General features: G+C 40.6%; 1 protein-coding gene across 30 annotated transcripts in view; it reads right to left on the bottom strand.

Moving 5' to 3' along the window:
* Window positions 1-1205: 1205 nt before the first annotated feature.
* Window positions 1206-24444, bottom strand: part of TRPA1 (transient receptor potential cation channel subfamily A member 1) — a 253695-nt gene continuing 230456 nt past the window's right edge. For 22 of the 30 annotated variants that reach the window (XM_085022114.1, XM_085022097.1, XM_085022113.1 and 19 more), the window contains 13 exons: window positions 21982-22075; window positions 18012-18071; window positions 17137-17235; window positions 15077-15147; window positions 14101-14263; window positions 13195-13284; window positions 10921-11090; window positions 8444-8573; window positions 7846-8028; window positions 6731-6799; window positions 4815-4928; window positions 2944-3044; window positions 1206-2036 (listed from right to left, as the gene is read on the bottom strand). In XM_085022114.1, the coding sequence (XP_084878240.1) occupies window positions 1832-2036; window positions 2944-3044; window positions 4815-4928; window positions 6731-6799; window positions 7846-8028; window positions 8444-8573; window positions 10921-11090; window positions 13195-13284; window positions 14101-14263; window positions 15077-15147; window positions 17137-17235; window positions 18012-18071; window positions 21982-22075 (1549 nt within the window). In that variant the 3' untranslated portion in view covers window positions 1206-1831. The remainder of the gene's footprint in view (window positions 2037-2943; window positions 3045-4814; window positions 4929-6730; window positions 6800-7845; window positions 8029-8443; window positions 8574-10920; window positions 11091-13194; window positions 13285-14100; window positions 14264-15076; window positions 15148-17136; window positions 17236-18011; window positions 18072-21981; window positions 22076-24444) is intronic. The other 8 variants (XM_085022120.1, XM_085022121.1, XM_085022119.1 and 5 more) reach the window with 1 other exon arrangement.

The following is a 24444-nucleotide window of genomic DNA, read 5'->3' as shown; positions in this document are numbered from 1 at the left end:
ATAAGTGATGTCATATTATATTTGTCCAACTTATGGTTACCATAGGGGAAACCATGTGGGGGAGGGGTGAACTAGGAGGATGGGAATAATGTCTACACACTATTGTAAAAAATAGGTAATTAACAAGAACCTACTGCATAGCACAGGAAAATCTATTCAATAGTTTGTAATAACATACATGGAAAAAGAATGGATACAAGTATATGTATAAGTGATTAACTTTGCTGTACCCCTGAAACTAATACATTGCCAGTCAACCATACTCCAATAAAATTAAAAAATAAAATAAAATTGAGCTTGAAAAGAGTTGAAGAAAGGACATCATGGGTGGAAGAGAGATAGTAAGAGGTGAGGAGATGGGAAACCATGAAGGGTTTTGATGGAATTGTGACCTTTTGATTTGGATGAAGTGTGGAATACTGGGACATAAGACTGAATTAGATTGAGGAGATATGTTAATAGATTAGGTTGATTCTTAAGGAAAAGTCTTTAAAGCTTTTTAGCATGGATATGATGGCTTAGAGCTGTACTTTAAGAAGAGTAATCAACGGGATATGTCCATATCAAGTCTCTCAAGCCTGAGAGAATAGCGGTGGTCCTATTGATAGAAAAGACGAAATCAGGAGGAACTGGTTTCCCCATTCATATTTGTATGTTTTTAATTTAAAGAACTATGGAAATATAGAACTGGACTTTGGGAGAAGGGGCAGATGATACATCAATTTGTCAGATACAAACCTAAGTGAAGTTGTGCTACGATGATTGCAAAGGAGTGTGCAAGGTAAGAGATCAAGATCTCAGAGGAATGAACATCTAGTTCACAGGCAGGAGGGAGAAGCCAGAGGAGAAGCAGAGGAAAAGCACAGGGAGAGCCATCAGAAAAAGAATGGAAGAAGCTGGAGAATGCAGTGTTTGGGGGTAAAAGGAGGAGAGAATTTCAGAGAGTGAAGGATGACATCAAATTGTAAACCTTTGAAAGCAGGTGCAATAACCTATTTATTTCAGTACTCCCCACCTAGGTGTGGTACAGTGTGTCACACACATTCTTGGCATTTAATAAACATTCAGTGAAGCTCTGTATGGCCACAAGATGCACAAAGTTTGAGGAGCATGGGGACTGTGAAGGGACCATATATAATGGAGGCATTTTTGCAAATCTCAAAATGCTAATGTAATAAAATAATAACAGGCTTACACAGTAATCATGGAGGTGACTATATAGATTTTATTAATTATCATCATTGGGAGACCAAAAAATATGGAAATAACAGATACCACATATAGTAAAATTTATGCATAACATAAAATCTATTCATTTGGGTCTCAACTCAGAGTGACAATCAGCTGTGTTAGGAGCAGCAAGCAGGTGGGGGATGGACTCTGCTAGGAACAGAGCCCACAGGGTTCCAGACACAGAGTCTTCTAACACAAAAAGTAGATCACAGGATAGGACCTAGTACAATATTTGATTTTCTAATGCTTTCTCTATAGTATAATTATTAAGCAGGAATCCAATATTGACATTTGTATTCTAGCTTAATTATTACATGAATTACTCCTTATCACTGCAAATATATGTTCTAGCAAATTGGTTTTCTACCCATTCAAATAAGGCAAGGTAAAGTCCAACCTGAATTTATTAGCAATGCTATTCCCTGTACAGAGTGACTGGCAGAAAATATGGAGAGAGACAGAAAGAGAGTCTACTTATGTAGAATGTAGGAACCATGCAAATTTCTGCTTTTCCTCACTCTTTCCCAGTTGGAATTTAGACCCTGTAAAACACACAACCCTCCATAGGGAGCTCTGTTGCAGGCTTGGAAAACTCATGCTAAGGGGAGTGTGTTTTTGCCTTTACTGCTCTCAATACAGAATTCCATTTGCTATTCCTTTGTTCTAACTGTTGTTTCTTAAACCTGTCTTGAAAAGAACTCTGGTAATCTTCATCCTCTGTCTCAGAGATGATTTCCATCTTCTGAATGATGAGTTTAATAAGGTCATGCTGCTTTTCCAGAAGAGAACTGAGATCCTTCAGCCTAAAAGGACATATATTTTGTCAGTTTATTTTCAATTATCCTTTCAGCCCCTGAGTGAGAAGCCTACATACTCCAAGTGTTCTATAGTGTTTTTTCTTTTTCTTTTTCTTTTTTTTCTTTTGGCCTTACATACAGCATGCAGAGTTCGCAGGCCAGGGATTGAATCTGCACCATAGCAGTGACCTGAGCCATAGCAGTGATGATGGCAAATCCTTAACCCTCTGAGCCACCAGGGAACTCCTTTTTTTTTTTTTCCTTTTTACAGGAATACCTGTGGCATATAGAAGTTCCCCAGGCCAGGGGTCAAATCAGAACTGTACCAACACTGGATCCAAGTGGCATTTGCCACCTACACTGCAACTTGCTGTAACGCTGGATACTTAACCCACTGAGCAAGGCCAGGGATTGAACCTGTATCCTCATGGGCACTATATGTCAGATGCTTAACCTGCTGAGCCACAACAGGAACTCCTGATCTCATTTGAAAGATTAAAACACTGTTGCACAGAAAGGTTAAATGGCTTTCCCAGGGTCATGCACTCAAGAAACAGTTGAATAGGTCTTTGAATGCAGGTAAACTAACCCTAAAGCACTCATGCTTGACCACTCTACACTACATAGCTTCTCCAGGGATCCTCAAAGCTTTCCAAGCTTTGATGAATTCAAACAGCTGATGAAGAATGCAGTTCAGGATACTGATCAGCGAATTGATTTGTCAATAGCGGCAAATCAATTGTTGGGTCAAAAGAGTATCTCATGATTCTCAGATACTATCAACATGAGTCAATTAAAGCATGACTTAATATATGAGATAGATAAAGACAAATATACAATATAAACTTCCAATAGGCATTATTTTTAAAGAGTTTTAAGTTTCTTAAATACAGATAAAAGGAAAAATACATACCGGTATTTTTGCTTCATTATTTCTGTTTCCAAAGATGTATCAACATTTGGTATTTCTTGTCTTGTCTCTTGGGGGCAAAAGATATAGTGAAGTACACCACGCTATGGGATAAAAGATGAATAGTTATGGAAGTAAGACTCAATTCAGGAACTATTCCTCGAACATGTGCCATGATTCAGCTCCTGAGACAGACATGCTAACGCAGATATTCAAAGACACAGCCATGGCCCTCAAGGAGCTCACAGTCTCTTGAGAGAAAGAGACATATGTAAAGAGCTATAAAACAAAGTCACAGGAGTTCCCGTCGTGGCTCAGTGGTTAATGAACCTGACTATTATCCATGAGGATGCAGGTTCGATCCCTGGCTTTGCTCAGTGGGTTAAGGATCTGGCGTTGCCATGAGCTGTAGTAGGTTGCAGATGCAGCTCAGATCCCACATTGCTATGGCTATAGCATAGGCTGGCAGCTACAGCTCAGATTCAACCCCAGCCTGGGAACCTCCATATGCCTCAGGTGCGGCCCTAAAAAGTTGAAAAAAAGTCACATGTGTTATAATAGAGGAAAGAAGTACAGGATGCATAAATAATACAGAAGAAGGAGTAAACTGGAGTGGAGGTTGTTTAGGAAAAGGTATAACCAAACCATTTTATATTTTCTTATGAAAAATGTCCATCATAAGTGGTGGAATTCTATACAGGATTAGTTATTTCTCTCAAACTGCTCTGTAGATTATCCAGCACAACTGAATTTCACGTGGGGAAATTTCTGAGATGTTATTTTAATATATAATGTTTGAAACTTAGTGATTTTTAAACTATCAGTGGACTGGAGTGGGGCAGGGGCAGGTGTGAAATGACGAGGAATGGGGTAATTCTAGACATCCAGGCGAGAGAAGACGGCCTCTTGCACAGGCCACCCAAAGAAGTCAAATGGACCAAATGTGGGCTTGACTGGGTGTCGGGGATGAGGGAAGGGAAAGGAGACGGCCAGAGTGACATCTTGCACAGGCAAATGAACGCTGTTGACATTCATTGAAATAAAGTCTGGAGAAGGATGGAGCTTTCACTCTGTCCCTGTAGGGGTCAGGAGGAAGGGAAACGAGGGAGTAGTGAAGATCCTGAGAGTCCTTTGCTTGAGTCTGCTCTGAAGCTGTGGAAGTTGAGGAACCTTGAGACATACCAGGGACAAGGTCAAGTAGACATTTGAACACAGGGGCCTGGAACTCAATGAGCATTAGGCTAAAGGGCCAAATCACCGAGCTTTCTCTGTTCGGTAGTGATACTGCAACTGTGGAGGTGCGTGACATCAGAGAGGGAGATAGTGTAGAATAGAATAAAGCCTAGGCTGATACTTAGACTGACCTTATCATTGTCTGGCTACACCATAGGAAACAGACCTACGAGGAACTCAGGATGCTCATAGAGATAGGAGGGAGCCCAGGTGTGGTTAGAATTGGCATCTAGTACTTCTGACTCTTGCTATAGTCCCTGTTCCATTATAATGCAATGGCTTTGCTCAGTCTTTGGCACTTTGTATGTTCTCTATAATGTACATTTCCTGCGTGTGTACCTGTATATACATACATGTTTGTTCTACACATGTGCCCACAACTTGCACATTTATGTAAGTGACATATGACTAGGAAAAATAAGTGAAGCCTAACTATGATGATAAGAAAAGGTACTTAAAGGGCATGTCTGGTCCCCCCACCCATCTGCTCTCACATGCTATGGCTTAACTCAGATGCTATGGCTGAGCATTTAGAAGATGGGAACAAATACCTGTAAACAGGCACCCTTAGGGATAACACGGCGAGCAAATGTCGAGCACTCTCTTATTACTTACGTTGATATTTTGTCACATGTACTTACTAATAGCCCTCCACTATATCTGGGTCTGTTGGGATACACGGTGATGGATTTCTGATCGACCTTGTGTAGGAACCAGAGTGGCAGCTTCTTCTCCAAGCTGGTATGAAGTTCCACCTGAAATGCATTCGGAGGTTTATTGCAAGGCATCTTTAATAAGCACCTGGAATCCGAACGCTGCCCAGAAGCAGTGTTAGCACAGCACGCCGAAGACTGCCTCTGTGTCCTGGTTTGCACACAGGGAGCCGGGCTGGCCCAGCTTCCTTCACCCAGGGCTCGCAGCCGCCTGCCTCTACCTCTCAGCTCATCCACCCACAAGACAGGGGCAGCGGGCGCCCTCAGTGAGGAGGAAGCTGTTTAAAGAAGGAGTTCAGTTTAAGTCAGCAGAAGTTCACTGTTGAGGGACGGTGCCTGACACTGGGCGTGTCAAGACAATTAATCCGCAGCCAGGGGAGGCCACACGACAAAGAGAGCACCGCCGGGAGGTGCGGATGGTGGGAGGGGCAACTTCCACAGGACAGAGGGAGCGGGGCTTAATTGAAGGAACACAATGGAAGCAGGAAAGTAGAATCTCAGCACATCGAAGAGGACTTCTGAGACCTTCCACACTGTGCAAAAAGACTTGGCCGTGACATATTTTGAGGATAATTTCTATTTTCAGAGATACAGTCTTTTATCTTGCTTATTTTTTTTTTTTCTTTTTTAGGGCCGCAGCTGTGGCATCTGGAAGTTCCCAGGCTAGGGTCGAATTGGGGCTGTAGCTGCCAGCCTACACCACAGCCACAGCAAGGCCAGATCCAAGCCGCATCTGTGACCTACTCCACTGCTCATGGCAACGCCGGGCCCTTAACCCACTGAGTGAGGCCAGGGATCTGAACCCACATTCTCATGGATACTAGTCAGGTTTGTTTACACTGATCCACATCAGGAACCTCTTTTGCTTAATGTTTTTATGTTGACTTTAATTTAATGCTCCTACTTCCTATTTTCAACTATTTTTTTGGTTTTCATTTGCCAAATTTATCTTTGATTTTTTTTTTGGTGGGGGAGCCCTTTGTGTCTGTTGTTGAGCTGCATTTAATCTAGTGACCACATAAATGAGATTCTGTTTTCTAATCTAAGATCATATGCTTTTTAATGTATGGGTATCTCAGTGGTTGATGTTAATAAATGATGTGAAAGTAAGAACCTCCCTGACCACACAATTTAAAACTGTAGCCCTCCCCGCTTCCCACACAACATACACCCGGTCCTGCTTCCCTGTTTTTTTACATCACTTCCTGCGACTTCACCTACCCTGTATTAGTCCCAGTTTCAAGAAAACTGTGTCCTCTTATGTCTTATTAACACCAATTAGGAGGTCCCACTGTGGCACAGTAGGTTAAGGGGCCGATGTTGTCTCTGTGGTGACGCCGTTCTATCTGCAGCCTGGCCCAGTAGGTTAAAGGATCCCGCATTGCCATAAGCTGTGGTGTAGGTCACAGATGCGGCTTGGATCCTGCATTGCTATGGCTGTGGTGTAGGCCAGCAGCTGCAGCTCCGATTCAGCCCCTAGCCTGGGAACTTCCATATGCCACATCTGTGGCCCTAAAAAGAAAAAAAAAAAAAAAAAACAACAACCAACAAAGACCTATAGCACAGGGAACTATATTTTGTAATAACCAGAAGGAAAAAAAATCTAAAAAAGAATATATACATATATACACATACATATATATATATATATATATATATATATATATAACTGAAGCTCTTTGCTGTACACCTAAAATTAACATTAACACTGTAAGTCAACTCTAATAATAATAATAATAAATAAATATATATGGATATGTTCTCAGAAATCAGCAACGCTTATTATACGTGATTAATTAGGATGGTGCTAGTCGCCATAAGTTATAATTAAATATAACATTTACCTGCATGGCAATCCTCTTCAACAGCGCATGCTTCTGAACCTCAGCAATGTCACCAACTGCCAAACCAATCTGAAGGACAGCACAGAAGTGAATCACTACCAATTTAATGGCTCCCCTGAACATGCCCTTGTAGTCTTTCTGGCTACAGTGCTCCCACTAGCAGTGGCCACTAGCAGCAGCTTCAAAACACTTATGGCAAACAGCAAAGCTTGTATAACTTTGCAACAGTGGTGGTCACATCAGTGGGTCCAATAATTGTGTTATCGTGAAAAGTGAAGACACAAATGAATCTGCTATTCATTTTAATTTAAAAATCCATTATTTTTGGAGAGGACATTGTGGATGTGATATCAAATGCAATTGGTGCAGCCATGCAACCTTGCAAACTTCGGGAGTTTAGTACCTAAGGTCAACAAAAGTGACTCGACAACATGGAAAGACTAAAACAGTAAACCGAGGGAATGGAAGGAATCTGTATCTTCCATGTGTTTGGGAGGGAAAAGCATACGTTTAAGGGTAGGTGAAGCTGAGGGCATATTTATTTGTTTACTACTTAACTTCGTGACGAGTAATCATGTCAGGACTGGGTATCGGTCTGTTTAGTTCACCACTGTTGTATCTGGATCAGTGTCTGGTATATAGCAGGTTCTTTTTTCTTTCTTTCTTTCTTTTTAGGGCTGCACTTGCAGCATATGGAAATTCCCAGGCTAGGGGTCGCATCGGAGCTGCAGCTGCTGGCCTACATCACAGACACAGCAACACAGGATCCCAGCTGCAATCTACAACCCATGCTGCACCTTTTGGCAACACGGGATCCTTAGAGGCCAGGGAACCAACCCGCATCCTCTTGGATACCACTGGGTTCTTAACCTGCTGAGCCACAACAGGAACTCCTAGTAGGTTCTTTTTAAGTTTTGCCCAGTGAATGCATCTTTGTGTCCCCTGACCTCACACGGCCTGGCACACCCCCAGGACCAAATGAATGGTGAGTGAATGAGTATAGTTATGGGAGTCCTCTTTCCTTCAGGAAGGGAGATCAGCAGGCTACAAATCATTGTTGTCACTGAATACCCCAAGCGATCAACCAACAGCACATACAAGGATAAATCACTTACGAGTAAATTCATGAGGACAATGGGGACGAACATGGTGAACGTAATAAGTAGGGCAAAGGACAGAAATGGATACGCCAATTCATTCCTCAGAAATGGGTCTAGGAAGGCGTCGTGATAATTGATATCTCCTAACATCATACTGAAAGTCTGCATTATAGACAGCAACGGCGAGCTGAAAGCATCCTGAGAAAAGTCAGCAAGGTGAGAATGAGATGCAAAACGTATGTAATGAGTGAATGTTGCCTGGAGAGCGAAATGAGAAAAATCACATTTAAAAAATACTTTTTTTAATGTCATAAGACTATAGCTCCCGAAATACAGTCATAAGCACTACTGATAAACTGGTGGTAAGGTCATCAAAAAGATCTTTTTCTGCAAACATAACAAATCATCATGCACTAGATGGAAACTTTTTGACAGAAAAAGTCATTTAATAAGACTGTACTTTTTCCTGTAATAAAAATCACGTGAATGCTCTTGTATCAGCTATAAATACTTGAATATTGTAATGAATTTTCTATACCATGGAGATTTAAGTATAAACATGCATTCTCAATATTCAGAGCAACAAAATCAACAGCTCACGCAAATACCTCACCTGTATGCTCAGGAGGACATAAAAGCTGAGTCCAAAAGCCACAAGAAGGAAGACAAACACGACTGTCGATTTCAACAGAGTTTTCATGATCACCTCCAACATCACGATAAAAATGCCACAATTTTCAAATCTAGGAACATTTATAGAATTACAGTCTTTATTTACTTTTCTAGTCAAATTGCATTTCACTCAGGGTCAGTATGTACCAGGTACCAGGTACTAAGTTTCCCAGATAAGGTTGCTGAGGCCAGTAACTTTCAAAGGAAGACAGGAGAATTCCTGAAGAGTCAAGTCTTTATTTTCAAACCATTCCTCCATTTTTTTCCCCCTTCTTACTAACGCTTACTTTTTTTTTCTTTCTTTCTTTTTTTTTTCCCTGAATCTGGAACATATGGGAGTTCCTGGGGCCTGTGATAAAATCCAAGCCTTAGCTGCAACCTATGTCACAGCTGTGGCAATGCAGGATCCTAAACCCACTGTGCTGGGCCAGGGATCGAACTCATGCCTCTGCAGCTACCTGAGCCTTGGCAGAGACAATGCTGGATCCTCAACCCATTGTGCCACAGTGGGAAATCCTAATGTTTATCTTTAGTTGTTTCATCACTTTTGGAGAAAAATCACAGCTTCCCCAGGTCAAAGATAATGCTCCCAAACGCTTGATGAAGGAGAGTAGAGAGGAGTCCTGTGCTGCATCCAGTGGAAATGGGGTCACTGAGCTCATGTCCCCAAAGGTGGTGTGACTTGCATTCCCCATCCCACTGTTTCCTGAGGTGTCCCTTTTCTCCACCAGCAACAGACACAAAGAAACGTTTGGGTACGTCACAGGCATGTCACCTGCCACTAACATGTACTTTTCATTGGCAAGGATAGCTTGTTAAAAAGGGGAGTCACAAGATTTTAAAGCTGAAAAGGCCTTTCAAGTTCTCAGAAACTCAGTTCCCAGAGATGGCTTAGTAACTCCCTAATGTCACTGATAATGATGAGGCTGAGGGAGTGGCAGTGCCTGAACCTGTCTTGAAGCCTCCTGTCCTCCAGGTCACTGCTGCTCCCTCCATCCCCTGTCTTTCCTGAGGGCTGGGCGCATCCCCACAGTGACGCTCACAATGTGACAATGCAGCCAGCCCCTGTGGTAGGAAAAGCGTGGTCCCAGGGGATGGAAAGATTTTGGTAAAATATGCCTCCATCCTGACTTACTAGCCAAGCTCTTCAGCCAGTTCCTAAACTCAGTGTTTCAGTTTCTTTTAAACAGAGCGAGTAATAACATTTACCCTGGATATTGTAAAGATGATGTGAAATAACTTTTTTTTTTATGCCACATCTACAGTGACACTGGATCTGAGCTGCATCCTGAATCTATGCTGCAGTTTGCGGCAACCCCAGATCCCCATTGGGTGAGGCCAGCAATCGAACCCAAATTCTCATGGATGCTAGTTGGGTTCTTAACCTGCTGAGCCACAATGGGAACTCACTGAAATAACATATTTAACGCACTTCAATGATTGTGGGAGATAGCGGCTTAGCCCCCCCTCCCCATACTCCAGAATTCAATCTGTTGGGCTTACTTCTTTTTTTTTCTTCTTTTTAGCTGCACTAATGGCCTCTTACTTCTTCTCTTATATCATTATTATACCCCGTGCCTATCACTTCCTTTTGATGCTTTAATGTGAAGTAAATGCCTACCAAACTACCGAGTAAAACCCAGGTAGCCAATAATTTTATTCCTATTTGCTCCCCACATTTAATCTAGATTTGTCTAGACCGGTGGTTCTTGATCCAGGGTGATTTTTCAGCCCAGAGGATATTTGGAAACATGTGTGAAGACATTGTTTTTGTTGTCACATCATAGAGAGGGGATTGCTACTGGTGTCTAGTAGGTACCGCTGGCCACTGCTAAACATCTGACCATGTGCAGGTTAGCCCCGGCTCCAAATTTCAACAGTGCCAAGGTTGAGAAATCCTGGTCTACACTCTGAACTCCAAATCTCCCTCCCCTTTTTCTTAATAATATATAAACGATACCTTCACAGTCTCAAATAATTGAAAAAAAATTAAGCCAGTTAGTTATACGAGTTCCTGTTAGGGTGCAGTGGAAATGAATCTGACTAGTATCCATGAGGCCACAGGTTTCATCCCTGGCCTCAATCAGTGGATTAAGGATCTGGTGTTGCTGTGAGCTGTGGTGTAGGTTACACACAGCTCAGATCCTGCATTGCTGTGGCTGTGGTGTAGGCCAGCAGCTCCAGCTCCAGTTTGACCCCTAGCCTGGGAACTTCCATATGTCACATCTGTGGCCCTAAAAAGAAAAAGAAAGAAAGAAAGAAAGAAAGAAAGAAAGAAAGAAAGAAAGAAAGAAAGAAAGAAAGAAAGAAAAGAAAGAAAGAAAGAAAGCCAGCTATAAATTTATGGTAATTAGAGTAATTCTTGTTTTGATATGAAGCATGTCGAAAGGAGGAAGAAATCACTCAAGCTGGTTTTACCTCTGAAGATACAACAAGAAGTTCATCCAATAGAGGTATATAGCAATCGCTCCACACTGCCACTGCACATAAGCTGGTATGCTGATGAACAAGGGTGACACAAAAATGATGCTTGTTGTGTAGATAATCCATTCAAGTGCATTGCTATTATCAAAAAAGTAATTCCTTTTCTAGGGTTGAAAAGAATGAAGAGTTAGCACATGTAGAGACTGAGACCTGGCATCTTATGGATAGTTTTACATATATGTAACCAGTAACATTTTTCCAGCATTGCAGTTGGCGAGAAGCTTAAGACCAAGGAGCCAGATCCTGCCATCCTGGACCGAACTCAGAGCCATGGGTACAGATCAGTGTTAGAGGTGCCCCAGCCTCTCCTACAGACCTGGCATTTTTGGGAGCCCAAGGAAATGGTACAAGCTTTTGGGCTTTCCTCCAAAGTCCACTCCATCTTAAGGAAACTCCTGGGAGGCTGCAAATCGGTTTAGTAATTCCTTACTGACTGTAAAAGGACAGGCAGGTGGATTTCTCAGGACGCAAATGAACTAAACCTGCTTCTAAGGAAGTTTGGGACCGGTGCTGACATTTAATTACCATAGAGATTTGGCGTCATTTCCTATTCTTAAATAATTTCATGTTTTGGACATCACATTTCCTGCAGGCCATTTAAATATCAATAAGAAACTACAAAGATCAAAACTGATGGAGAAATCATGTAACCCACACCCAGCGCAGTGAGTTAAAGACCTGGTGTGGTTGGTGCAGCTGTGGTGTAGGTCAAAGCTGTGGCTCGGATTTGATCCTTGGCGTGGGAACTTCTATATGACACAGTGCAGCCAAAAAATAAAAATAATGACAAGAGAGATTAAATAATATACCCTAAATCATTTCATACTCTCAGAATTGTGACAACTTACTGAAAGTATACATATATAAGTACTACAGTGCATAATATCAGACAAATAGGAATTCCTGCCATGAATCTAGGAACCATGAGGTTGCAGGTTCGATCCCTGGCCTTGCTCAGTGGATTAAATATCCAGCATTGCTGTGGCTGTGGTGTAGGGTGGCAGCTGTAGCTCTGATTAGACCCCTAGCCTGGGAATCTCCATATGCCATGGGTGCGGCCCTAAAAAAAAGACAAAAAAATAAAAATCAGACAAATGCAAATCACTGTTATTATCGTCATCAACATTCTTTTTTTTGGGGGGAGCTACACCTGAAGCATGTGGAAGTTCCCATACCAGGGATCAAACCCTCGCCACAGCAGTGACAATGCCAGATCCTTAACCACTAGGCCACCAGGGAACTCCATATCATCAATATTCTTTAATGCAAATATTCTTGTGTTCATATTATGTAACAAAGTAAACTCAGAAAATGAGGTGTTATATAAAAGTTATATAACTTATAAGAATTAACACAAAAATACATCAAAAAAGAATAATAGGAGTTCCTATCATGGCTCAGCACTTAGCGAACCTGACCAGTATCCATGGGGACACGGGTTCAATCCCTGGCCTCTCTCAGTGGGTTGAGGATCCTGCGTTGCCATGAGCTGTGGTGTAGGCTGGCAGTTACAGCTCCAACTGGACCCCTAGCCTGGGAACCTCCATATGCTGCGGGTATGGCCCTGGAAAAGACAAAAAAAAAAAGAAATGATCAACACCATTTATCAACCAAATCAGGACCTACAGTACACATAATTGACTTAAACCTTGGGTCTGATCTGAACTTGGTTCACCTACTTAAAGAAACAGAGTATAAAGTTAAAATTATACTATAGCATGTTCCCCGATGTCATCATAACTTGAAATTTTATCCAATAAAGAAAAGCATTCCTATTAGAAAAGGAATTCAAAGATCCATTTGAAATGGATCCTTGGGCCAAATAAGTTCCTTCTAAACAGTTACACTTAAAATTTTCAAATTCAAAATCTGTATGTTAGCAAAATATTGAACAGATATCAAAGAAAACACAGAAAAGTCTTTCATAAGTTCATCTAGAGCCAGGCAGACCCATATGGACTAGTAAACCTGAAACATCTCTTCTTCAGATAAATTAAGTGGGCACCATCTAGTCCAGAAGCTGTATCTAAAATCATGCAGTTTCCACATTTTGAAGAGTTTATGCTTAGTATTTCCAATATATATATATTCATCAAGCTCTATGATTTTATTCTGACAAGTATTATTTCAATAATAGTTTAGCAATTAATGTACATTCTCCATATTAAAATATTCTCAACTTTTAAAGATATAAAATGTATCATGTACCTGCTGGAAAATCTGGGCCACTTCTTTGCAATATCCAAATATACTTGATAACAAAACTAAAATCATACAGACATTTATAGTATATGAATTCTGAAGTAAAAAAAAGTGAAAGACAGTTAGTTATGAAGGATATAAAATAAAAACAACACTTTAAACTTCTTCATAGTTTTCACTATTAAATTTTTATCTTTTTTCTTTTGTTTCACTTCTGTGTTCTATCCTTTTTTTTTTTGCTTTAATCAGAAAATTAGTATGATGCCAATATACAAACAACACATGTATTTCATAATGTCCTTATTAAGAGAGGTTCAAAAATTGCCAATGGAATTCTAAAGGAATTCGAATCTGGAGACCTGTATAATTTTTTTAAACTATGGTAAAATACACATAACAAAATTTGCCATTTAAAGATGTTTACATTTTTACACATACATTTACATTTTTAAACGTACAATTCTGCAGCATTAAGTACATTCATAATGTTACACAATTATCACCACTATTGAGTTCCCTGACTTTTTTATCATCTCCAGATGGAAATTCTGTCCCCCTGCTAATATCACTCTCCTCTCCCCACAATCCCTGACAACCAGAAATCTGCTTCCCTGGATACCTGTTTTAAAGTTTTATACTTCAGCATTCAAGCTAGCCTCTCATACATGTCAGTTCCTCCGAGGTTAATTTATAAGCCTTACTTATTGACCTATTTATTTATATTCCCTGTCATTTGACAAAGGATTTTAGGAGGAACTGCTACCATATATGAATTTTGTGGGCTACTGGTATTAATCAAAGTCTTGATACTTCTGATTTATTATCTGGTTAGTATTCTGATGGGAAAAAAAAACACAATTTTGAAAATCCTTAATATTAAAAAGGCAATATATAAAAACCAATTGAAAATACCTTGGTGTCTAATATTTCTGAATGGTCACTAGTTTCATTGATGATTCCAGTTGAGTTGAAAGCCATACCTGGTCGGATACTGATCACAAGAAAGGTCATAGGCAGGAGGCCAAGACAGTATGATCCCAAGTTCATGACATGGGCTCTAAACCCATAAGCCCACCTACAAAACATAGGCAAGCCACAACTGAGTCATCTCAAGCACAAATATTTACTCAAGATACCTGCAGAAAGAGTAGTTATAATCTCTCTCAAAAAAGGATTTGATAAATTCACTGAACCTTGAAACCAAGAAGATCTTGGAATTTACCTTTTTCATTTTTAGAAAAGGAATTGCAACTTCCCAGGACATTATGACTCACTTAAAAAAATCTCTCACCAAGTAGTGGAAGAAACTTTAGCTCGTATCTTCTGACTTCAAGTTCAGTGCCCTTCCAGGGATATGCAAGTCACTTCATTGTCTACTAAACTGTGGGACCCAGGACTGCTTCTTCATGTTTTATATAACAATTCCCACACCAAAAAATATTGCATTTAATGCCAAAGATAAATAATATCAACATTTTCATTCTAAAATTTGCCTTTGACTTATTTCACTTTCAAGATGTAGAACATTAAAGTGGGGCAGAGGGAGTGGGAGGGACTGGGAGTGTGGAATTAGTGGATGCAAACCATTACATTTAGAATGGATAAGCAATGAGGTCCTACCGTATAGCACAGGGAACTATATCCAATCTCTTGGGATAGAACATGACGGAAAATAATATAAAGGAATGTGTATGTGTGTGTGTGTGTGTGTATATATATATCACTTTCCTGTACAGCAGAAATTGGCACAACATTGTAAAGCAACTATACTTTAATAAAAAAGTAATAAAATATAAAATATTAAGATACCACTAAGCAGAAATATTTAGAAGACATTTAATAAATTTAATAAGGGCACTGTTAAAAAGAAACATCACTTAATACCCACCATTTCATAAGTAAATATTCTTTACACACAGGGTGGTTGAGAAGCTCTATGCGGTTATGCTGTACCATCGCCTGAGAGATAAAGAAAGATCAATAAAAATACAATCACATTAAACTATTATCAACTAAGTTTTTTTATTTGCTGGTTTTATAACTTTATTTTGATATGATAAAAACAATGCCTGGTTATTTTAGAAAATTTGAAAAATCAAAAGTTATATCAAGAGTATATTTTAGGAGTTCCCCTTGTGGCTCAGCGGTAACAAACCTGACCAGTATCCATGAGGACGCAGGTTTGATCCCTGGCCTCACTCAGTGGGATCTGGTATTGCTGTGAGCTGTACTGTAGCTAGGATTCCACATTGCTGTGGCTGTGGCCTAGGCTGGCAGCTGCAGATCCTATTTGACCTCTAGCCTGGGAACTTCCATATGCCATAGGCTACCCTAAAAAGCAAAATAATAATAATAATAATAATAATAATAAAATATTTTAAGGAGTTCCCTTTGTGGCTCAGCAGATTAAAAACATAACTAGTATCCATAAGGATGTGGGTTTGATCCCCGGCCTTGCTCAGTGGGTTAAGGATCCAGCATTGTTGCAAGTTGCAGTGTAGGTCACAGATGCAGCTCAGATCCAGTATAGCTGTGGTACAGGCCAGCAGCTGCAGCTCTGATTCGATCCCTAGCCCAGGAGTTTCCATATACCACAGGTGTGGCCCTATAAAGAAAAAAAAAAAATATATATATATATATTTTTTTTTAAACCACAAGCTAGAGAGAAGCATTTTATACAGATGTTAAAATGCTTTGCATAGAGAAGATGTGAACATAAAGCTGGCAGTGACAACCTTATGGGCATAAAATCCACATGACCCTGCTTCCTTCACACTCCAAGTACTCAGGAAGCCTTCTAGACTTCACTTTGGGTGATGATTGATACCACAGTCTACACCAAAGCTTCCACGTAGGAAAATGAAGTCACTTAAAGTGAAAGTTCTTCATTGGTCTAGACCAGTGCTGTCCAATAGAACTTTCGCAGTGTTGGAAATGTTCTATATCTCACCTGTTTAGCCTTAGAGCTAGAAACCACATAGGCTCCCATGTGCTTGAAATGTGGCTACCGCAAATGAAGAAATGGATTTTAACTTCATTGTAATTAATTTTAATTGAAAGAGTCATAGGTGGTTCCATGACTATATTATATTAGAACAGACCTAGGTCCTTGACTATAATGTGCAAGTCCAACCTTCAAATACCTTTTCTTTGGCATGAACAGGAGTTTCTGTACAGCCAACATTTATACAAATGTGGGCTGCCATTCCGCATGGCCAAAAAATATCTGTAGAAACTAGTAGCTGCTGTCCTTTCAGACAGGAGCCCACCTGTTTGGTACCTGTTTTCTCTGCAGTTACTTGAGTTTGAGACCCCTGGCTTAGACTGAAGTAAGCCCTCTGCTTGGCTTTCATTGCCTCATCTGCTAGAAATGGAAAAGCACTTTTTGGAATAAAAGCTGGCTTGGAGCCAGTCTCTTGGGAAACATGTGGGTCCAAACTGGGAGTTTAGAGCCTGCTTTCAGATTGAGTTACCTCTTCCAGAAGAATCTAAGAGCTTCTGAGAGGTCAGAGTTTACCGTGGAGCCCAGTGGTTGGATGAACTTGGAATCTGACTGTAGAATGTCACTGGCTGCCTTTTGCTGTGGTTTCGACTGCTGGAAACGTTTAAATATGTATGTCTGTATTGAGGTGGGTGGAGGTGGGGGCATGTGCTGACGGTCAGCCTGTGTTGTCCATGTTTTATTGGATTCTGAGTTGGGCAAATTTAACATGACCGTTGGAACTGAAGTAATCAAGAGTATAGAACTTTAAGAGGACCAAATTAGAGCAATTGTAGGAAATTATTTCTTTAGTAAAAAAAGAGAAAAAAAGAGTTAGCCCACATGGCAGACATAGACATAAAATTATAAATCTGCAATTCTCTCTAGGCTCCTTCCTGAAAGTATCAAACCCAAATATTACAGAACCCATGTAGAAACTATCTGGATAAGGAAAACACTGGACTTACATTGAGGGTTGAAAGAGGCTCATATGTCACATCTTGTACAAGTGCTACTTTTTTGGTGAATTCTAATGGACATTGAAGATATCTGAAATTATACTCAATCTGTAAAAGACACAATTTTTAAAAGTTATAGTCTCGCCGAGACCCCAAAGGTAATTCTTAAGAGGTCAAATATTCTGCTGAAAATTAAGTGATTCAAAGAAAGTGAAGTCATTTCATCTGAAGAGAAGTAAAACAAGTCATTCTGTATTCGTGTCAAAAGATAAATGTCCTGGGCTATTTGATTGCTTTTTAACTCAGAGTTATGGAAAAAGATGAATTTTCAAAAGACCATTTCCATCTTTCAGAATTTCATTCTGTAGGCAATATTACCCAGGAAAATGAAAAGACTAGAAACACCCCTAAATAATGCCAAACAATTAAAATATTGGGAGAGGAGTTCCCATTGTGGTTCAGCAGGTTAAGAACCTGACATAGTGTCTGTGAGGATGCATGCTGGGTCTCTGGCCTTGCTCAGGGGGTTAAGGATCAGGCATTGTCACAAGCAGCCACGTCTGTCACTGATGTGGCTCGGATCCAGGGTTGCCGTGGCTGTGCCTGTGGTGTAGGCCTGCAGCTGCAGCTCCAATTCAACCCTTAACCTGGGAATTTCCATATGCTGCAGGTACAACCCTAAAAATAAAAATAAAATAAAATAAACTATTAAGAAGAAACTGAAGAACAAAGGAAAAACTCTCACACGAGTCAATAATACAATAATAGAACAAATGAACATAATTACCATCTTGTGAAATTGCAGAACTCTAGTAACATTTTTAATATTCTTTAAAGAATTATAATAAAATAAACTTTAAATTGTTATGATAAAAGAATCTTACGTGGTAGTCTGGAGAGGACTTGTCTTCTGTAGAGGGCATCATGCAGAAATCTAAAAGTACCTTTGAGAGAGAAAAAAACAGCTAAAATATTGATCAAGAGACTAGACAAGAAACAGGATTTGATTCCATTTCTAAAATACCACCAAGATAGCCCTTCCCCTCCCTTTGCTCCTGACCCTCAAAGATAAACTATAATCTATGTCATTCAGGAACAAAGTCTAAAATATAAAGTGTTACAAGTACCCCTGCACACCTTGAAATACTAGGTAACTCAGAAACATATCATAGACTTGAGAATGAAATTGAATTTACAGAAATTTGGGTAAGAAATATTCCAATGGTTCTATCTAAGACTCGATGTCTTTCTGGGCTCCTAGAAATATATCGATGATGAATGATTCCTCTGCTCAGCATCTTCCACTGATGACTTCCTGTTCCTACAAGATCTTTCAGCTGAGGAGTTTCCGTCATGGCGCAGTGGTTAACGAATCTGACTAGGAACCATGAGGTTGCGGGTTCGGTCCCTGCCCTTGCTCAGTGGGTTAACGATCCGGCGTTGCCGTGAGCTGTGCTGTAGGTCGCAGATGCGGCTCGGATCCCGAGTTGCTGTGGCTCTGGCATAGGCCAGTGGCTGCAGCTCTGATTCGACCCCTAGCCTGGGAACCTCCATATGCCGCGGGAGCAGCCCAAAGAAATAGCAAAAAGAAAAAAAAAAAAAAAAAGAAAGATCTTTCAACTGAGCCCTGAGGTCTTCCCATGGCCTAGGTCTCCTCTCCTGTATCACTCGGGCCTAGGGTGCTATGTTGGTGGATGTGGACACAAAGCCTCAGGGGACCCCATCTGTGTGCCCCTTGGAGTTCCTGAGGCATCTGGTTGACCTTGCCTACAGGATGCATGGGGCTGGACAGCACCCTGGAGGAGAGAAACAGGGAGCTGAGCCCAGCTGGGAGGGCACTTCTGTCCTGGCTGGTCTCAAGCACCAGAGGGACTTAAAAATTTCAAGAAAATCTCTGTTGGTAACCAGGTAGCAGTTCTGGGGGATCATAACAGACATCATGAAAAATAAAGCCAAGACGAGTCAGTAGTGCTGTGCAAGGTGGAAACAGAGGGGCAGGCATGGTTGTTAAAATCAGCACAGGCAAAGTGAAGGCGCGGCCACCTGGAGACAGGGATGTAGTGGGAGAAGGATTGTGTAAGTTACTCAAATGTGTGATGTAAGGCTAATGAAAAGACTTAATTCTCCCTACTTAAAAATACATTCACAATACTAAAATAATACTAAGTCCTTAGAACTAACTAGAAAATATAGAGTAACATGAAGGAGAAATGAAAAACCAATCCCATACTTGTGATCATTCTTATTAACATTTTGGTATAATTTCCTTTCTATGTTCCATATGTAAATATTTTTAACATATATTTGATACCATTATGCTGCAGGAAACGGCACTGCATGTAAACCTGTCTATACTTCTGATTATTCATTAGGACAGATTCCAACAACTGGAATTACTGAGTGAGAAAGTCTGAGATCGTTTTCAATCCAGAATACTTATATGCTCTTTAACAAGACTTTTTTTTCTTTTCTTTCTTTTCTTTTTTTTTTTTTTTAGGGCCTCAGGTGCAGCATATGGAAGTTCCCAGGCTAGGGGATCTAATTGGAGCTAGAGCTGCCGGCCTAAACCACAGCCACAGCAACACTGGATCCAAGCCATGTCTGTGACCATCCGAGCCATGTCTGTGACCTACACCACAGCTCACAGCAACGCCAGATCCTTAACCCACTGAGAGGGGTCAGGGATTGCACCTGCATCCTCATGGATACTAGTTGGGTTTATTCCCACTGAGCCACAATGGGAACTCCCTTTGATAAGATCTATGCACCTAAAATGCTGATCTATTAGAGATCCTTTGTGTTTCCAAACACATTTTAAAATATTTTGTTCTAGTTCTGTGAAAAATGCCATTGGTAATTTGATAGGGATTGCATTGAATCGGTAGATTGCCTTGAGTATCGTAGTCATTTTGACGATCTCGATTCTTACAATCCAAGAGCATGGTATATCTTTCCATCTCTTTGTGTCATCTTTGATTTCTTTCATCAGCGTCTTATAGTTTTCAGAGTACAGGTCTTTTGCCTCTCTAGGTAGGTGTGGGAAAAAAATAAAATAAAATGCTCATCTATGAACTGGCCTGGCTCCAATTTCCATCAGACATCCTAAAGAAAAAATGCACATAAAGCACTTAGCACATAGTGAGTGTTCAATGAGTAAATAAAAATATTAGTAGTAGTATCATCATCCTAATAACCACATAAGGAGTATGAAAATAGCAGGATGCAATAGGATAGTAAGTAGCCAATCACTATCCCAAAGAGCTTTTACATTTTACCTCTAATTTTTGTAATCACCTTGCAAGATCTGTACAGCATCACTGTTTTAGAAACAAAGAAAATGAGAAATGATGCGCAGAGAGGTGAAATGACCCACCTAAAGCGGCAGAGCAAGAGGCAGACCCAGGACTCAACCTCAGGGCCACCAGGCTGCAAATCTGGCCCCCTAACCTCTGTGTCACTATGTCTCACTGCCTCCTCCAGGATTTGAATATATTTTCCCCTCTACATGACATTTGAATTCATTCCTTTTTTCGATTGTTCTATATCTGTCTCAATCCTCAAATCCCAGCTTTCTCAGGAGGTCTTTTATCTGCATCCTTCAACACCCACGTGCCCAACCGTTCATGCGTATTTGACTTGGACTTGGCATCCAGTCATGTGCTGGGTGTGTGTTTCATCCAGCACAGCCACACATTCAGAGGCCCACAGAAGCCGGGCAAGTAGTGGCAATGAATGAACTGTGAGCTAATGAACTAAGAGCTCCTTCCCACTGTTCTTGAAATATTGGCTCTCCTTGTGCTGGTTTTTGTCTTCACAGTCTGGGCAGGGGCATAGAGAGAGAACATCTTTCTCTACTGCAAGGAAAGGAATTGCACAGGAAAGAGAAGACATGACAGCCAACACTGGGCATGAGAGCTGAGGATCCAAAAGGAAGAGCTGGGGTCTGTCAAATGGGAGAGCGCTTCCCCCAACTAAAGGAGGCAGCTGCTACTCAGCCCCAGGATTCCTGCCTATCACCAGATCTCCTGCTTTTTTTTTTTTTTTTTTTTTGTCTTGTCCTTTTGCCTGTTCTTGAGCTGCTCCTGAGGCATATGGAGGTTCCCAGGCTAGGGGTCTAATTGGAGCTGTAGCCACCGGCCTACGCCAGAGCCACAGCAATGCCAGACCCAAGCCACGTCTGCAATCTATACCACAGCTCCATGGCAACGCCGGATCATTAACCCACTGAGCAAGGCCAGGGCTCAAACCCGCAACCTCATGGTTCCTAGTCGGATTCATGAACCACTGCGCCACTACGGGAACTCCGTGATCTCCTGATTTTTCTTTTAATTAGAATATAGTTGATTTATGGTGTTGTATCAATTTCTGTTGTACAGCATAATGACCCAGTCATACACACACACACACACACACATATATATACATTTTTTTTCTCATACTCCTGACTTTTATGGGAAGTTAAACATCTGCATCTTTAAGGGAAGCATCTTGGTTTTAAATGTTCACAACTAATAAATGCAAATTGGAAACAATAATATACATGCCACTCCCCTCGCCCTGCCCCCCTCACCCCCATCTAGTGGTTTCTGCTCTAGCTTTGGATTGTTTGAAGAAAAGATCTCTTTGACATATTTTCCTATATTGCACATAAACACTGATAGGATTTTTTAATCAAAGTTAGGTCCTTCTCAAATACTTGTTGGCTAAATTCCCTTAAAATCTATATAAAACTAGAAGCAACTTTATTTAAAGACAAAAAGTACTAGGATTTAGGTTGTGATTACAACACTAAATCCTCACATTTTATTATATGTCAAGCATATACACAGAAGAAGTTTTGTTTTGAGAGCTTACTTTCATGCATTCAGGCAGATATTCTACCATTTCCATGACTGGACATCTATTGCTTGGAGAATAATGACTAAACGTCATTAGACATTCTTCCCATCTATAAAAAATAATAATAATAAAATACAATTCTTAATCCTCTGATCTGCTCAACAACAAAGCTACTAGTTGAAATTCAAGATTACATCTTTAGGAGAAACTGAATTAATTCCGGTGTAATCAATATGTGAACCAGGATCAATCCAAGAGAGTCTTCGTCCATTCATGGGAATTAGAAATGTAGGAAAATTCCAAGATGACGGTTATAATCACTGTTCTGTCTCTATCCAAGTGCCTTCTCAAGAAGGCAGGTTTTTACCTCGTTTTCCTCCTGAAGTCATGAAATGGATCGTATTTTCAGAGCTGGTCATGCTAGGTAGAGCTTCTCACGTTCACATACAAACAACAGCAACACAGTGCTGGGCACATGATACTTAACATGATACTTTCACCCAGGTATACATCATGTATTGAATTAAACTACAAAATAGCATGTATTTAATACATTCATATCCATAGGTCATGACAGAATAGTGCAGATTTGCCCCTTTCTTATGGCTGTCCCATTGGACAGGATAAAAAGGCATTTATGATGCCAAGAGTGAAATAAATCTACGACAAGAAGTAAAAAGAGCCCATTTATGGCCAAGATCCTATCTTTGTAACAGGAGGCTCATTCTCAAAACTACCCAAATGTTCTGTTAACCCTTTCAGTAAACTCCATCTAGAGTATATGCACAATCAACAAAAAAAACTTGGGGCTACACACTTGCGTTGACTAGTGTTTCCAAGGAATGACAGGCATGGGGTCTGGAGACTGCCCATGCTCCCAGACACGGGTCTGGTCTGCTCAGATAAGACACTGTTCACCACGGTGTCCACTCCTGGGTGACACTGGGCCCTGGTGCATCTCTATCTGCGATTACATGCACTAGTTTATGTTTGAGACACGTGGCAAACTACCCTCCAACTTCATCATTAAAACTCCTTAGAGTATGGTTTAAAAACCCACTACCGGAGTTCCTGTCGTGGCACAGTGGTTAACGAATCCGACTAGGAACCATGAGGTTGCGGGTTCGATTCCTGGCCTTGCTCAGTGGGTTAAGGATCCAGCGTTGCCATGAGCTGTGGTGTAGATTGCAGACGCAGCTCAGATCCCGCGTTGCTGTGGTTCTGGCATAGGCCGGTGGCTATGGCTCCAATTAGACCCCTAGCCTGGGAACCTCCATATGCTGCGGGAGCGGCCCTAAAAAGACAAAAAAAAAAAAACAAAACAAAAAACAAAAAAACCCACTACCACAAAAGATTACATGTTAAAAGAAATTTCATATGATGGTACTGGTAACAACACGGATTTGCCCTAAGGAATATTTTCACCAACATCCAGTTTGGGGGGTTTCTGTTGGCAGGGGAGTGTCAGCTAAGTCCAGGTAGTGCAGGGCAGAGTTTACCTGACAATGGCCATGGTGCCATACACTATCCATGTCTGAACCCTGTGAGCCTCACAAGAGTGCTGTGAAGGTGGTCTGTGCTCCCATGATTTAGAAGTGCAAATGCAAGATCAGAGAGGTTAAGCAACATGTCTGTTGTCACCCAAAGAGTTCGTTAAAAATTTTATTTAAACAATTAGCATTAAAAAATTGTTTTTAAATTTTATGGCAATACAGTGGCATACAGAAGTTCCCAGGCCAGGGATTGTATCTGGGCCACAGTTTCGACCTATGTCATAGGTATAGCAACACCAGGTCCTTTAACCCACTACTCTGGGCTGAGACTCAAACTCACACCTCCACGGCAACCCAAGCCACTGCAGTGGGATTTTTAACCCACTGGGCCACAATGGGAACTCCTAAAATACTGATTGGCTTTTTGGATCTGTCTCCTAAAGCAAAGGGAATAAAAGCAAAAATAAAGAAATGGAACCTAATGAAACAAAAGCATTTGCACAGCCAAGGAAACCAGCAACAAAACAAAAAGATAATCTACTGAATGGGAGAAAACATTTGAAAATGATATGACTGATAAGCATATATAAACAGCTCATACACTCAACATCAAAAAAACAACCTGGACATAAGACCTCTATAGACATTTTCCCAAAGAAGATGTGCAGATAGCCATCAGGCACTTGAAAAGATGCTCAACACTGGTAATTATCAGAGAAATGCAAATCAAAACCACAATGAGACTATCACCTCATATGTGTCAGAATGGCTATTATCAAAAAGAACACAAATTACGAATGTTATTTTTGTACACTGTTGGTGGGAATGTAAATTGGTGCAGCCAATGTGGAAAACAGTATGGAGGTTCCTCAAAGATTAAAAATAGATATGATCCAGCAATTCCATTCCTGGAAATATATCCAAAGAAAACAAAAACACTAACATGAAAAGACATGTGCATCCCAATGTTCATAGTAGCATTATT

The sequence above is a fragment of the Sus scrofa genome, chromosome 4 (assembly GCF_054392235.1).
Source record: "Sus scrofa isolate SSC_HxYL_T2T_F1_AM1 chromosome 4, Sscrofa_HxYL_maternal_Yorkshire_Landrace_v2.0, whole genome shotgun sequence".
NCBI lineage: Eukaryota > Metazoa > Chordata > Mammalia > Artiodactyla > Suidae > Sus > Sus scrofa.
The sequence above is the reverse complement of the archived record's forward strand: the minus strand, read 5'-3'. Positions and strand labels throughout refer to the sequence as shown.